The sequence below is a fragment of the Pipra filicauda genome, unplaced genomic scaffold (assembly GCF_003945595.2).
Source record: "Pipra filicauda isolate LSUMZ 115617 unplaced genomic scaffold, ASM394559v2 scaffold322_size837228_pilon, whole genome shotgun sequence".
NCBI lineage: Eukaryota > Metazoa > Chordata > Aves > Passeriformes > Pipridae > Pipra > Pipra filicauda.
The window spans coordinates 726,857-742,995 of NW_024104446.1; the positions used below are offsets into that span (position 1 = coordinate 726,857).

At 37.6% G+C, this 16,139-nt stretch overlaps 1 protein-coding gene across 7 annotated transcripts in view; it reads left to right on the plus strand.

Annotated features, from left to right (window-relative positions):
- Positions 1 to 16,139, plus strand: part of ABLIM1 (actin binding LIM protein 1) — a 196,634-nt gene that overhangs the window by 104,770 nt on the left and 75,725 nt on the right. For all 7 annotated transcript variants that reach the window (XM_039383744.1, XM_039383743.1, XM_039383742.1 and 4 more), the window contains 2 exons: positions 4,134 to 4,317; positions 5,819 to 5,928. In XM_039383744.1, the coding sequence (XP_039239678.1) occupies positions 4,134 to 4,317; positions 5,819 to 5,928 (294 nt within the window). The remainder of the gene's footprint in view (positions 1 to 4,133; positions 4,318 to 5,818; positions 5,929 to 16,139) is intronic.

The window sequence follows — 16,139 nt, forward strand, 5'->3', positions numbered from 1 at the left end:
TTGTAATATGAAATTCTTTGATATACAGACTCTGAGAAAAAGGCTGCGTTCCTCCTGGAGCTTTTGAAGATAATGGTTTTCTTTTTTCATTTAAGGAAAAATGCTGATTTTTTTTGTCTCTATGCTTGTGGTACCGTAGGGAACACAAATGCTCCCCAGCGTCTCCTGTTTTAGAAGGGAGATCTTGGTCATGTAAACATAATGTCTTCCATCATACTGAGAAGGAAGAATCTTGGGGAAATGTTACTCTCCTGTAGAAGTATTTCCATATGATGGATGTTTACAGAATACTTCTTGCATTTTCCTTCTCAGATGTGATTCGTGCATCACTATTGGCTCCATGAAGTAATTCTTTCAAAGTTGTTTTTCCCATCAGTATAGGAAAAAACAAGAATATAGTTTGACATTTCCTATTAACTGTCATCACTTAGGTATAATTTTTTCTTTGATGACATGATACGTGTATCACAGCAATTGCTTAGGTCACACCATTAGGATGTATTGTACATATGTAGCATTCACAGCTGATTTCTCTTCACTGCCTCTGCTGTTTGTGGCATGAATGTTGCTGGGCATATGGTCTTTCTTTTTAATAAAAAACAATCACAAATTGTACATCTTTTCTGTGTTACTTCTATAGTGGTCATAAATATGTGTGCTAAGGCATTGTGTTTCAGCTTGAAGGGTTATATTGTCAGAACCATGACTTCTGCACAGTTGCCAAAAGTAGAAAAAAAAAGAACAAAAAGCTGTTTAAATCCTTTCCCTGTTGTACACCAAGTGTGGATACAGTCATGTTCGTCCTTTCTGGTTTGATCTCTGACTCAAAGTGAAAGCAGCAGGCTGGAACAGCATTTTTCCAACCATGGATGTTAACAGTCTGGGTGACCCTTGTTTTGCCCATGTAGCTTAAAGCTGTGATTAGTGATAGGAACACATGTGCTAAATTGACTGCAAAAATCCGTTGTAATGTGGGGTTGCCAGAGTTTGTCTTTAATTCTTTCAGATTGGTGTGTACTTCCTGCTGTGAGAATGCCAGAGATGATGAATCTGCTGGTGGATCACTTCTGCTCATGCCTGAATTCATGACTTGCCAGTATGAGACAGTTTAACTCAGAAATTCTGAGTTATTGACAAAATGAATTAGAGATTGGGTGGAAAGGAGACTTCAGAAAGAAAAGGGTGATAGAGGAAGCTTCTTTTTAATGATAGTAATTACTGTCTTCAAAAGACTTGCCCAATAATTTAGCCCCCATTTTTGTCAGTAGGCTTGAATCTCTGTAGCAATGCATGCAAAGAGGGTAGAGGCAATAACTGGAATGCATGAACCCTTTCATTCAAAGTCTGTAGTGTTTTTTGCAATCTATGATCTGCCACAGACCTCTGTATGATACGTTGAAGCTGGATTTTCAGAAGAAGCTGGAACAGAGGTGGCAGTAAAAGTTCCTTTTGATCATCCCAGCTTATTAGACCATTGCCTTGGCAGGTAAAGAGGGCTGCAATGACCGAATGAGTTCTCCAAAAAGTGACTCATTGGTAGAACTGGGGACCACAGTGAAGAACCAAAGAGTTCATATATGCAGCTTCTGAGGCAGATACAGCTGCGTGCTGAGTGACTTCAGCTTGAGGCTGAAATGTATATAGACTTGTATGTTAAAGCTACAAGTTAAATTAAAAATGTGGTTTAAATAATTGCACAGACACATGACTAGCTCTTTATGAAATTTAGCAGCTTCTGAAGCATCTGGTATTGACCACTCCATGACCATGCTCCAGTTCGTGCACTGTAACCCCAGGATCTAATAGTCTGAATACTGAAGTAATCCCTAGCAACTTTCTGACATTAAAGCAGAATTCTCAGTTACTCCATGACTTAATTGTAAGGATCCACTCAGAGTAACTTAGAGAAGCAAACCTATTTAAGTAGGCTTAGGTCTCGCCTCTGGACCTGCAGTGGAAAGTTACTACGTGGTGCCAACTCAGGAAGAGTCTAAGGTGATGTGGTGTGGAGGTCACAGTGCTTTCTGCCCAATGGTTACATGATATTGTACCATTAGTTTGAAACTAATATTTGAAACAAAATGGAGATCAGTAGAAGAACACAAAGGAATGAAAGAGGGGTTTTTTTTCTGGAGGTGTACCTAAAAACCAGAATGGAACATTTTGGAGCAGTAGTTCTTTTTAATTCCTCTCAGTCACTGATAATTCAGTTTTGGCTGCTTGTGGATTTAGTGCCACCATGAAATGTAATTTGTTTGCACGTGAAATATTATTGTTCTATGTAGAAATGTGAAACTGGAAAAATGCTAGTTCTGATACTGCTTTAATTCTAAGCTGCATTATAGTATATACTGTTCTATTAATTATTGTTACGGTAACAGTCATGAGATATCCAGGGCTGGAAAACAGACAAACAGAATTTGAAATCCCTGCCCCAAATGCCTTGCAATGTTAATTTTCAAGGCAGGTAGTTTATAAGATATTAGCCCATTATAATGGGAGTGAGAAAGAATGTTGGGCACAGTGTTGTGCTTGGGACTTGTGGCAGAAAGAAGAACTGAACATAGTTCCCCTGATAATCTTTCTGTATTTCGTATTTTAATTTTTCAAGGACTTTGTAACTGCAGGGACCTAGAATGCTTCTTATTTAGTTTTCCTTAATAATCAAAATTTCTGATACACAATATTTCTGATATTTGATCTAAATGTACTTGAATGTTTTGACGAGGGATGAAATGGAATTGCTTGCAGAGTAAGCCAATGTCCTAGCCTGCTGTGAAGAGTGGTCTCTCTTATTGAATTACACAGATACAGCAATATACAGAGGAGCAGTAGGAGTGGCTGAAACCAAAATACCTGGGAGCAGCTGCATATAAATTTTTGGTGCTACTGAGAGACACTAAGTAGGTAGTTTCAAGTTCTTTGTTCAATCCAAGCTAAAGGCACAGTGTGAAATTCAATCTCCCATCTCCCATGGCACTTTCTCTTCATGGGATTTGACTGTTATAGGCAGGATTGCTTTCTGTCTCTGTGTTGACCAGAAATGCCAATGTAGCACTGTATTTTCTTAAAGCAAAAAAGGCACCTGGTTGTGATGTGTTTTGGTTTGGGTAAGTATTTTACAGTGGAAAAACTGCCAAGTCACAGAAATCCTTGACTGGTTATTCACCCTTTTATTGTTACAATTATTTTTCCCAATAAATTTGTACTTGACCACAAGTCTCTATCCAAATATTAGAGTTGTTTACCTAATCCATGAAATACAGGGAATATAGTGAATAAAAGACTAAAGTGAGATCAATTCAGATTAGGCACTCAAAGGTAATAGTAGTTCTTAGGATATTGATTTGTTCAGAATACAGGTGGAGAATAATCTTCTATTGACTTTATTTGGTGTCCAATATACTGTTATATAGTTTGGTTGCATATATCGTGAAGTCTGTATAGTGGAGATGTGGCTAAATTTTTAATGTTTGACTATCTCTTCACTGCAACTTTCTCCCAATATTTATGTCTAAATTAATAATGTAAAATCACACTGAATATTTCAAAGACCATGCTTTTAAAAACAAAACTAAAAGTATTGGTGCAGCAATGGTGAAGCAGCTCAGTGCTACCTAGGGACTGGAGTAGTTAATCTAAACCAGGCAACATTTCAATAGTATTAATTATTTTCTGGGAGAATCAGCTCCTTGAAAGCTTCTTAAAGGATGTGGTTGCATAAAAAATGTATGTTAGTGTAAAAAATAGTAAAATCTGTTCTATTTATGGAATCATGTATTTTCTTCTGCTCACATCCATCCCCAGAAGTGAAAGTAAGATTACATTGGTACAGATAACTGTGATAACACGATTAACTGGATGATGCAAGGTAACTGAGCTCTTGGCAACTGAGGACCAAGTACATTAAAGTTATGATGATGTGGACAAGGAGAATCTTCATTACAAGCTCTCCTTTAGCCAGAAAACACCAGCCATGTCCTGGGATGTCCAGGCACGTAGTGACAGTAGGAGAAAGCAAAAATCTGATAGAAGGGAGTAAGACCACCAAGGTCATCTCATTTGACAGCAGATGACATCCTTAGTAGGTATATTTTTCTAATCTGTCTGTGTGATGTGTTTTTTCCTTCCAGTGTGTGGGTGTGACTTGGCACAGGGAGGGTTTTTCATCAAGAACGGGGAATACCTTTGCACCTTGGATTACCAGCGCATGTACGGCACCCGCTGCAATGGCTGTGGAGAGTTCGTGGAAGGAGAAGTAGTGACAGCTCTGGGAAAAACTTACCATCCAAGCTGCTTTGCCTGTACTGTTTGCAAGTAAGTCCTCCCTTTCAACTAGCATGGTGTGAACCCAGTACAAGGAAAACAGGGAAAAAGGTTTCACCATGAGACATAAGTCTCAAGACGTATTTCTCTTTGGGAAGCAATTGTCTGGAAAAGATCTGCTGTCTTCAAAATGCCACTCATTTGTTTGTGGGACACAGCTGCTGTGTTGCATATAGTTCCCTGTTCTCAGGAAGTTACCCTCATACCTGAAGGAATTACCAGGCTTGCATGTTGAGGTAATGGATATGGGTTGAGTTGAGTTCAGGGGATCAGCCCAGCTTGGTTGGAGAAATGAGGTAAAGCAAAATTCTGGATGCTACATTTGGGCTATGAGAACAGTTAAACAATTGAAAACATACTGGAGACTGATTTTCACATCATGTAAGAACACATGGCTTTAGGACAACTGTGATTCCCCCTCTTCTTCCGAAATGCTGCTTCTTGTCCCCAGTAACAGAGTCAGTCTTCAGTTCTACAGCAAATAAAAAGAAGTTAGTTAAGGCTCTCTGGATGGGAGAAAGGTGGCATTTTTAACTTCTACCTCTAATGAGTAGTCGAAGTACTTTATCCTGTGGCCTGGGACCTTTTCTATTGAAAGTATTTTGATTGTTTTTCTGTTTTTAAATAGTGTGTGAATTTACTGCGTGTTGGTAGTCGTATAATGTGTATGTTTCAGTTTTATTTCCCAAGGACAGCATGAAACCTGATGATATCGTATGAAACATGACATTAGTTTTCTGTGCATTGACTTGCATCCATCTTTTTATGTTGAATGAACAAAAGATGAGTCACTGGAATAGATTAATGAAATGCACTATTGCTGCTGATTTATTTTTGACCCACTTAGGAATGGCAGTGGAAAGGAAACAATGCTTTAAACATTTTGGCTTGTTGAAATCAGCAGCTGTTCTTTTGTTAAGCAGTTTTGGAGTGAGGTGGGGTATAGCAGGGGTCTGTACTTAGCAGCTAAGCTCCTTATTAAAGATTTGGAGTTAAAAAACGTTATTCATCCTCTGCTTTATGCACCAAATAAGAGTTAACAGCAATGTCAACTTCTGCCTAACACACATTCTTAACATTTATGAGTGACTAGCTCCACATTCCTTCACTAGCCTCAAGAACAGTTCCAATTCTTCCTTTGAGTTCTCTTCTGTATCATTTGCTATCCACAACATCATGCTGAGACCATCATAAATGTAGCTGTTGTGTCTTAGCAGATTTCACTGTCTCTACTATTCAGATAAAATAAGTTTGATAGTCTTTTTTAAATGAAAATACAAGGCAAGTCTAACCTCTGCTCTGCTTGCATCCATGGATTGGATTTCTTCCAGTGCCTGGCTTTGCCAAGGCCACATTGCAGAAACTATTTGGCCCAAGTTTCTGTAAAATATTGATTGCACTGGAGGAAAGCAGCAAACTCAAAGCATAGGGAACAGAGGAAAATTTCTGGCATAACCTTTGCAAAAATTTGTTTTTCTCTTTAACTTTCCAGGCGTCCATTTCCACCAGGCGATCGCGTTACCTTTAATGGAAGGGAGTGTCTCTGTCAGATGTGTGCTCAGCCCATGGCCTCCAGTCCAAGAGAACTGTCTGCCTCAAGCAGTAAGTATTTCTGAATTTCTGAAGGCTCTCACTTTACCACCCTCAGCAGCATTTGATTGCAACTAATGTAATTCATCTTTAAAAAAGTGAACTATCTCTGGGAACCATATTTTTTTTTCCTCTTTTTCTTCATTAAAGTGCTTGGTACCACAGGTGGGAAGAGACACACATTTCAATATGAAGAAGTGACTTTTCCCCAATGACTGGATTTTTAGAAGGGCTGATTTTGCTTTGATAGGCACTTGAAAAGTATCTAATTGATAAAACCTGAGGTTTCAGAGTTGATAGATTACCTTTTTTTCATACAAAATTGTGCAGGTTTAAGTATTCAAAAGAGGACAAAGTCAGAGGAAATTAATTTTCTTCTACTATTTAAGACTTTAATTAAATTATCCTTTGAAAGGAGTATCACCAAGCTCGTGCTTCCATTAGATTGATCCACAATGATACTGTGATCAGAACCTCAAGAAACAAATATAAATAAGACAGAAAGCAAGTTAAAGGAGGAGAGAATGAAGAAAGTTTGGGAGGGAAATTAACTTGGCTTGCTATTGGGGTTTAATGCTTTTTAAAGATAATTTGTAAATTACTGATATTAATCTCTGCCTCTGGTAGTTAATTTTTTTGATCTTTGGGGATTTCTGATTCTTTCTCTGACTGTTGGATTGTACTCAGCACTCACCCAGTGCAGTTTTATAAATCATAATGGCCACAGCTTTCCTTGCAACACTGGGTAGTTTTCCGTTGGTGCTGGTTTCCTTCAGGGAGACACTGTGTGTTTTGTACTGGTCCTTGGCTTTGAGATCCTAGGATTATAAAGTGTTATGTAAAGGCAAAGATGGATGATGTTTGTGCTCAGCGGACGAGTCAAGTGAATCTCAAGTTATCTGATTTGCCTCGGAACATGTAATCAAACACTTAGACAAATGGAAAATGAGAGACTTTTTTTGTTATCGTGCCTTTCCGTCAGTTAAGTGATGCTTTTCCACTATAACTGTAGATTTAGAGCTGAAAATGCACAGGCCTAATCAGTTAAGGAAGAATTTAGGTATTTATGAGGAAAAAATTTTTTCAGGCACCCAGAGAATCCTTCTGAGACAAAGGAATGATGTGGCAATTGTATATGAATTACTGATGTTTAGGAGGCATAATTGGCAAGGAACTGCACAGCATAGGGACCTTGGACAGTACTGATGTTGTTTTTCTAAGCACTGCCACAGCATAGAATAATCTGGATCACATTACATCAGAGGTGGCACACCTGTCCAGCAGAGTGGCACTTCCCACATCCATGACTCCAGGTGCCAAAATGTCCCTAAAAAATGACACACTCAAGTTGTCTGATAGTTAGCAAGCAAAAGAGCTGGATATTCACTTCCTGATAGCCACAATCTGTGCTTGAATTGCTTCTTGTGAAGCCACAGGTAACAAGGACTATAAATAACCTTTCCTGCAACTTTTAATGAGATTTATTGCTCTTTTTAATTAAAATTGGGTCCTGCTGGACAAACTGCCTTACCAGTATACACAGCAAGAGAGCTCCTGCTCTTAACAGTTTGGAGTGCACTGCTTGGAAATTTTCAGCTACCTGTTGTGTTACATCTTGGTCTTTTATGGGCAAAGACTTTAGAAAGGTATAGTGTAGAGTTTCTGGTCGTTTTAGAGCAAAACTCTCCAAAACAGACAAATGAAAGTGAGATCAGCATGTGTTTATAAGTTCAGAACTACTCAATTAAAAAAATATTAATGAAGTATCTCCTGTCTTCAAAGATATGCCAGCTGCTGCTTTATCTTTGTGCAAAAGTTTACTTAGATATGGAGAAGTCTTTCTTGCTGGCACCAAAGAGCAAATTTCAATTAGTGTAAGTTATTTCAGATTGCTTCCATGTCTCTTCTGCTAACTAAATCAGACATATAACTTTTTTCCAAATGCTTTGCCCTTTTTTGAAATAATTTTTTTAATACAAGTTCTTTTAGAAGAGAATCTCATTCACACTATGCAACTATTTTATATCCTATATTGCTGTCAGCTTCCCCTGATTGCTTTCAGGTAGATCACTAGAGGAAGCTTTCCTTAAAACAAAGGAAGTTTGAAGTCAGGGAATTCAATAGACTGTAAGTATATCAGGTTTGATTGGTCTGTGTCATGCAAAAGGAAGTCTTCTGTCCTAGAATGTCTGCATTAATGTTGACATGACATTTCCTGGTGTCTGTTACTTCACACAAGTGAAAGCTTACTGACAGCTTTGCTTGGATGATTTCAAGGAAAATCAAATGCCTCTAAATACAGGGGTTGACATGAATAACATGAACCTAAATATTGTTGCACTCTCCTGTAGTGCACACCAGTGAAAATCATATGGGAAAATACTGAAAAACTATTTTCCTTTTTTGTTTAGTATTAGTTGGGTCCATGATACTTATTTACCTTCTTTACATTAATAATATATTTCTTTCACTGCACACATATCACCTGGAATAATTATAGCTATTTTCTTGGAGAACCATTTCAGTGACTCCTTTTTTTATTCTAAGACAGTCTCTCTCAGTATACAGATGCTATAGAGTAATCTTAATTTATAATTTGCACAGACCTGTTCCTTAGACACAGTTAGATGTACATACACTTTGGGATCTTCATTCATTCAGCACAGAATCTAATACCAAATACCAGTAAATAACTCTACAGACAAATGAAATGTGTGGTGTTTGGCTTTGTTCTTGTTTTATTTCATATGACAGCTTGGTAAATGAGATGTGATCTGTAAAGCAAAGTGACTGGGACAGTTGTAGAGCAGCACAGAAACAGGGGACAACCAGATAACACTGATTAAAAGCGTGGTGTTGATGGCTTGGATAGTTCAAGGTTTTCAAGATTCTGTCAGAGACATAAAGTTATTTTCTTTGGGGCCCAACAAAGGAGTAATGCAATAATGTATCCCAGTAATTGATATTTATCTTTTAAACAGTGTCCAGGTTTTGTATGCAGCATCACGATTGCCTGGTTTGTACTGTCTTAGGCTCTTTCTGCTTTCTGTTGTGTTCTAGCCACATGCTAACACACTGTGTTTAAGGTTCCCATTGTCTTTCCAGAAAAGCAGTTGTGCAGGCATCTATTATTTCTAAATTTTAGTCAAAACTGCAACTAACCTGCATGGCTATTTGGTGATGGGTGTCCTGCTTCCTCACCTCCTCTGTTTTATCTTCTTTTAATTAAGATCACCTGTATTATATGTCTGTTCCATACACGAAACCGTCATTTCACTGTCCCTCAGCATTTTGTGTTGCATATTCAGTGGACTGGGTTTGAAGGTCACCTATAAAAATCTGCAAATTATGCATTTTTTGCCCCTAATTCCGTGCTGTGATTTAGAGTGAAGAAGAGTCAAAGTAAAAATTTTAATGTTTTTGTTGTAATTTTTTGGTTTTATTTTATGTTGTTTGAGGATTCATGGTTTATTGTTTCCATGTTGTCAGAGGAGTGATTATCTGGTGGTTACTTCCCTTGGATCTGGGAATTCTGAGCGTAGCTTCTCTTTTTTATATACATGTTTTATGTATCAGGCTAGGTACTTAAATTTCAAGGGTTTGTTTCTACCAGCAAAATGAAAAAAATCATGCTGCCTTAGCTTAGTAGTATGTAGTGGTTATAAGCAAATTGACAATGGTCTGGTGCTTAGATGATGCAGTCTTAAATATTGCACTTTTGCCTGAGTCTTATGAACACTAAAGTCATAAAAATTAGAAAATTGGTGTGATTTTAACTTGTGTAAGAAGAAATCAAAGAACTTAAAGTCTGCCTAAATCCTTGTTATTCATCTGTGTTAGGGTTAGGTACTTGTGAAAGAGCAGTGGGACCTTTACAATACATCTTTCCAGCCCCCAGCATCTCAAACTATTTTATTCCCCAGAGATCAGATGAGGAGTGACTGGGGGTGCACACTCTCATGATATTTATTAGCATTAGCATGTTGAACAGAGGCAACTAGACTGGCCACATTAACAGATTACCCTCTTTGATACAAAACAGAAAGGGACAAACATACAAAACAGTAACATGAAATCTCCACGTGGAGATAAAATGCCCTCCATTAGGGCGTTTTATCAGTGAATTCTCATCGAGGCAGCTGGTAGATGACCTGATGCAGACATTTGAATATAAAATTCTCTAGTTTAGTCAGACCTTCATTTTTAAAAAGTACCACACTGGCTTGCATTTCTTCTTGTAACGCACAAGATGTGTCTTAAAAAGTGCATCTGAGAGCAGAGCAGCCATACAGAGATCCACACACTGGGGACAGGCACATGAGATGGTGCCAGTGGTCTGTGCTGGTGGAACTTGAGCCAGCAGTCCTCTGGCTCAGGCATCATCTGTGAAATCCTGAAGAGACTACATGTCTTTAAACACAGTTTAATACATTTCCTTCTTCCTCAAACAGAGATTTTTTTTTCCTTCATTTCACTTCACTATTTTCAGCATAAGCACTTCAGTAATAAATGTGTTACATTACCTCTACTTGAAGTTGAGCCCTTTCTCTGTTGGTTCCTTATCTGGGTGCTGGTACAGAAGTTTTAGTTATTTTTTATTATCTTTTTGCTGAAAGGTTGAGCCTTTTTAGTGATGTGCATGAACTAGTTAAGAAATTGCATTTCAAATGAAAAGTGAGCTTCCTAGAAGGATAGGACAAACCTCCTTATCCAAAAGAAACTTGAGCATTACAATCACCTAACAGGAGTTTTTATTTGAAAAAGTCACCTTTAAAATGGTGGCACAGGCTTTCAGAGTTGTTTCTTCCTCAGTGAAATAGATACTTGTGTCCTGTACATGCAGAAGTACCCAGTGATGGTACTGTTTGGAAAGAAGAACAGGGAAGATATTTCGACTTCCCTTTCTTTGTAACAGTCTCTCCTGTGAGTTAATATCATTACAGTACAGCCAAGGCGTGGACCAGAGTTTTCAAAGTGGCCGGTGTTACATGTGCATGAATAATCTTTGGTGCAGCTGTTCCCCAGCCAGCCAGTGTCCACGTGGGGATTTCACATTACTGTTTTGTATGTTTGTCCTTGTCTGTTTTGTACATTATGTTCTGGTTCAAAGAATGTCAGTTCTTTGGGACAAATGCTTTCATGCCTATCAGTACAGAGTCTAACACAGTTCGATTCTGGCTCGCAACTGGGGTTCTTTGCTCTATTGTGATATAAATAATTAGCTTAATGCTTAACGAACCTGTGGGAGAAAGATATCTTTGTTAATTATTCAATAGCCGTATCTCTTCAAAAAAGATGAAGTTCGTAAAGCTCCCAGTGAATATCTGAAACTCCCAACAAGGTTTCTGGTAATAATGAAGTAGAACAGAGCCAACATACCATACCTGTTGAAGGTAGGCAGGAAAAAATAGGAGTCATCTTTTACCCACTGCCCAGAAAGTGGCAGGAAAGTGAGGTTGTTTCTGAAACAACAGAGCGTCAAAATGGAGAAGAAGCAAATTTACTTTGCAGTCCTCCTTTAAAGGCTGTCTAATTCTTAATGCAGTTCTATATTCAGGACATAACTGTCCTTTCATTAGATAAAAATATAGATGATCGTTGCCAGCATTCAGAAATAATGTCAGAGCTGATTTATAAGCACCATGGATTTCTCCATCAGAAATTAGCTAAAATGGGTACAAAATTCCTTTTAATTATAGCTCTTGGAAAAGGTCTGCAGCTTGGATTTGTAACTGTTCAGCCACATTTGACTCATTTTTCGGTATTTTGTTCTTTAGCCTTTTTTTTCTGAGCTGTCTGAAAACTCCTTCAATTCCATAGGGAAGACTTCAAAAGTGAAGAGGAAATTTGGCTGGCTGTTTGTAAGCAAGCTATCTGCAGTGATTTTTAGCTTTAAAGGGTATTGAGCAACATCCAACACATGATTTTGAGCTTATTCTTAGGAAATATTCTACAGTTTCACACTGTGTCAAAGCTACAGTGTATAGGTATTGTACAAGTACTTGGCACAGCTGGAGATAGGCTTGGTCTGAGACACTGAGCTCAGTTTTGCCTTAAGGGATATGCACCCACAATAACCATAAACTTCAGTGAATGCCCTAGGGAACTTAGACAGGCCCAACAGTTTCGAGTGTGAACATGCATTTTTAAAATTTTAAATTTTTAAAATCCTGTGTCTAATTTTGAACCTTAAGGGTTTCACATTTTCTTTGTGCTGTAACATGAAGATTTTCTCATTTTATTCTTGGCTTATGTGCTAAAGATACAGAGGCAGTTACGTATCTCTGTGGCATTCAAGCCTGTGTTTAGGTACTGGAGATTCAGTTGAGGTTTTTGTGAATTTGACAGAAGGGGCTCATGTTGTCCTATACTACTTTTTTTTTTTTTAATTTACCATAGAATAAAGTCATAACACAGACATCATTGTGGATTGATTTCAAACATTGCGATTTAAATCATTGATTTTAATTATGGTTTGTCTAAGAACCCAGGAAGCCTTGATTAGATTGACTGATTGTAACCTTGGTTTACATTTAGATTTTTAATTATAAAATACTAATTGATAAACATGAGGAAACTTCATATCTGTACACACATAAATTAATATAGCTCTGCATAAATTCATCATATTCTTTAACATCTGTATTTTTCCCTAACAACTACTTTTGCTCATGATTTATATCAAGTTGTATTTGAATGAAAGTTGAAATTTTATTTAGAACGCATAATGTATGATTGTGGATTTTTTTAAATTTCAGAAACTGTCTGACATCTGCTAGACACATGAAGAATATAAATTAATTAAAATATAATTTAATTCTGAAACTGATGATTTTTCAAGGTTCTGTAGCTTATAGAACTATTTCCTTAGGATCACCATGTCCTTAAAAATTTGAATAGTGGTAGATCTTATCATACCTGATTTTTCTCAGAGATAGGAAAAGGAAGTTTTTTTCATCAGGTGATGAAAGCAAGTTTATTCTCTGTGTTTTCAGAGACCATTTGGATTTTTAACTTTGATTTAATTAAAATTAAGATTTTAAATTCTGATTTTAGATTAAATCCTTTCTTTTTTTCAGTATCACTATTTAATTCTCCTTACTTTAATCTAAATTTGATTTTAATAGCCTTGCAGGGCAACTACATTTATGATTTAATATATTGAGCTTACAGTGGTTCTAAAATTTTACTGTGACGCCCTTTTTAAGAATAAAAGAAGCAAATCAACAGGCATGACGTGATATAAAGTTCAGAGAAATTATGCAAACCCAAGCACAGTTCCTTTCTTGCAAAAGCCATTAGATTGTGCCTAAGAATATGCAGCTCTTCCAATGGCACTGGGATATTTGTATGATTGTTCCAAGATGAATTATTCTTTTGAAGAATGTCTGCAATTTTTGAGGCATTTTCATCATTTGAATTGCTTTCTTGGATTAATTTTAGTCCTCGCTTATGTTTCCTAAAAATGGCTAAATTACTCAAGTGGCCTCCATTTGCTCAGTTATTCCTTACTTTACAAGGACTGGTATCTTCACTGCTGCTTTATAAATTGCCTTAGATCCTTCTCTGGAGGTGTAGCAGCTTTGTTAAAGACTAACTTCTGGGTGATAAAGCAGCAACTGTATTGAGAATATAGTTGTGGCAGGGCAGGAAGTTTCTGATTTACAAGTCTTCTTTAAGAAAATTCCTTCTCAAAAATTACTGGTTTTCAGGAAGGTGTTTTCAGCCCAGTTTGCCCGTTTCTTTCGTTTGCTTTTGTGCTACATGTAAATTGGGCAGAAACAATTGTGAATAGACCACACAAGTGTACTAAATAAGTATCGGTTCTTGTTTGTCAAAGTGTAACCTCAGCTTGAACTTGGAAATCAAAACATGCCAGTCTCTTTAGCTTTTACCAGAGGAGTGCTAATCAAAAGCTAATTCCAAGGAAAGTTCTGGGGGAGGTGCAAGGAATAGGTCAGTAAATGGGTGTTACATGAGGAGGCATCACTAGCTTGGAAAACACAACTAGAGAGGAGATCATGAGAGATAAGAGTATCTGAGAATTGTCACGTCCAGAAAGTCTGCCAGGTAGTAAGTCAGGAATCAGAGGTCACTTAAAAAGAATGTGAAAAGTGAATTAGCTGTTAGCTAGACCTTAGTTTGCCATGGGTTATCGGGGGCATAAAAACCTTCCTAAAAGTTGTCATAAGTTTCATTCCTATTTTTGGAGGGTTGTACCCTGTTGGAATTGCTTATTTGCCAAGAGTAACAATTGAAGATTATCCAAAATAGTCTGCAGATGAAGAGACACAATGTGCTGCCCATGAGCTGGGTATTAAACAATAAGCTCTGAGCTAATGGAGTAATTCCCTTGGGGTACTGTGAGTTGGAATCATGACTTTGAATTCAGCTGGAATTACCTGAGTACTGAAGTGTGGTAAAAGAAATGACAGGGTAACAGCTTAGATGTACCTGGCCATTGTTTATCCTTCAGAGTAGTTTTACAGCTGAGGATCTGCACGTGCTAAGCTGGGAAAATACTCCAAAATTTTATCTTCCTTTTATAGGACAATTAAAAGCTCTTCTCTTAGATAGTTTGTAGCACATTTGCTCTTTCTTCCTCCTCTTGTTTAATTCACCATTTTGTTTTCATGTATGAAAGACTGGGTTGAAGAAGGGACTGGGGTTAATGTTATGGAAGAAGGCCACCTTGGTGGTTTGTTTCTTGCAGGGACAGTTTGCAAGAGTAAGAGGTTAAAAGGTCAATTGGTTTGGCCTCCTTTGGGAAGGAGGTGTAGAAAGATGTGGAAATAAGGGAAATATCCTTTCCTTTTCCTGTGTAGAAGACTAACACAAATGCTCACATCAATACTGAGGGGAAAAATGAAAAACTCCTCTGATAAAATTATGTCACGTTACAAAACTGAAGTTGGGGAAAAGCATTCATCTTTCTGAATCACTTTAAATTAAATCAGATGATGAAAGAGCAATTTACACAAATCACAGAATCCCAGAATCTGTTAAGTTGGAAAATACCTCTGAGATCATCGAGTCCAACCTGTGACCCAACACCACCATATCAACCAGACCACGGCACTGAGTGCCATGTCCAGTCTTTCCTTAAACACCTCCAGAGACAGTGACTCCACTGCTTCCCTGGGCAGGCCATTCCGAAATGTAATCACCCTTTCTGTGAAAAAATTCTTCCTAATGTCCAAACTAACTCCCCCTCCAGCATAGCTTAGACCATCAGCAAAGATATTAAACAGAACTGGGCCCAACACTGAACCCTGAGGGACACCACTAGTGACTGGTCTAATGATACATCCAAGATGTATATTAGCCTGTTTCTTAAAAAGGCAACTCAAGGGCACTCAGGTGGCTACAGGAACTTGTATTGCAAGCACAGGTTGCCAGTTCATGCCATTGTGATTTCTTTCCATATTTAATCAACTAAAATAATTTTATTTTCTTTAACAATTTGTTTTAAAAATATCAGTTTTTCCCAACTTGCCATTTATAATAAACTGTCAAAGCTATACTCCATTTCCCATGGGAAATTTATTTCCCTCCATTGTATGCACCCAGCCTCTTATTGTTAGATTTCATGAGTACAAGGCTGCCCACATGGGTTTGTTTTGCCTCCAGCAAAAGGGTTGTAGTGAATTTGTCTGAAAAACATTTCCCATCCTTGCACTGGCAAAGAGGAGGGGTTTGGTAGCAGATTTATTGAGTTACATACTCAGATTGAAATCCTGCATGTAAAATTCCCAATATATGTGTGTCCTCTGATTTCCAGAACTCATCACCGTCCTGATGTCTAAATGGTTATGCTTTAAACTTTGAAAACATTTATCATACTGTAAACGTAGTGAGTTTGTATTTTTAGCTTTGACAGAAATATCTTGATGATCTGGAAAAGCCTGCATGATATCATCAAACCTTTTAATTTTAAAACAAGGCTTTAGAAGGCATTGCCTGATCTGTGGTTAAAGGGTGACTGAGGAAAAACTCTGGTCTTCCTACCGCTGTGAGAAATTATAATTGCACAACCTTCAAATTGCCACAGAAGAATTACTGGGATATAAGTTGTTTTTCAAGGTGATTAGGAGCTATTTATAATTAGAGATTTCTTGACCTTGACTCCAGTGATAATATTTGCCTCTTTCATCATTTCCAAATCACTCGCTCTAGGTCCAGCCAGGTTTGGCAATGTATTTATGTATAACTCCAATGAAAAC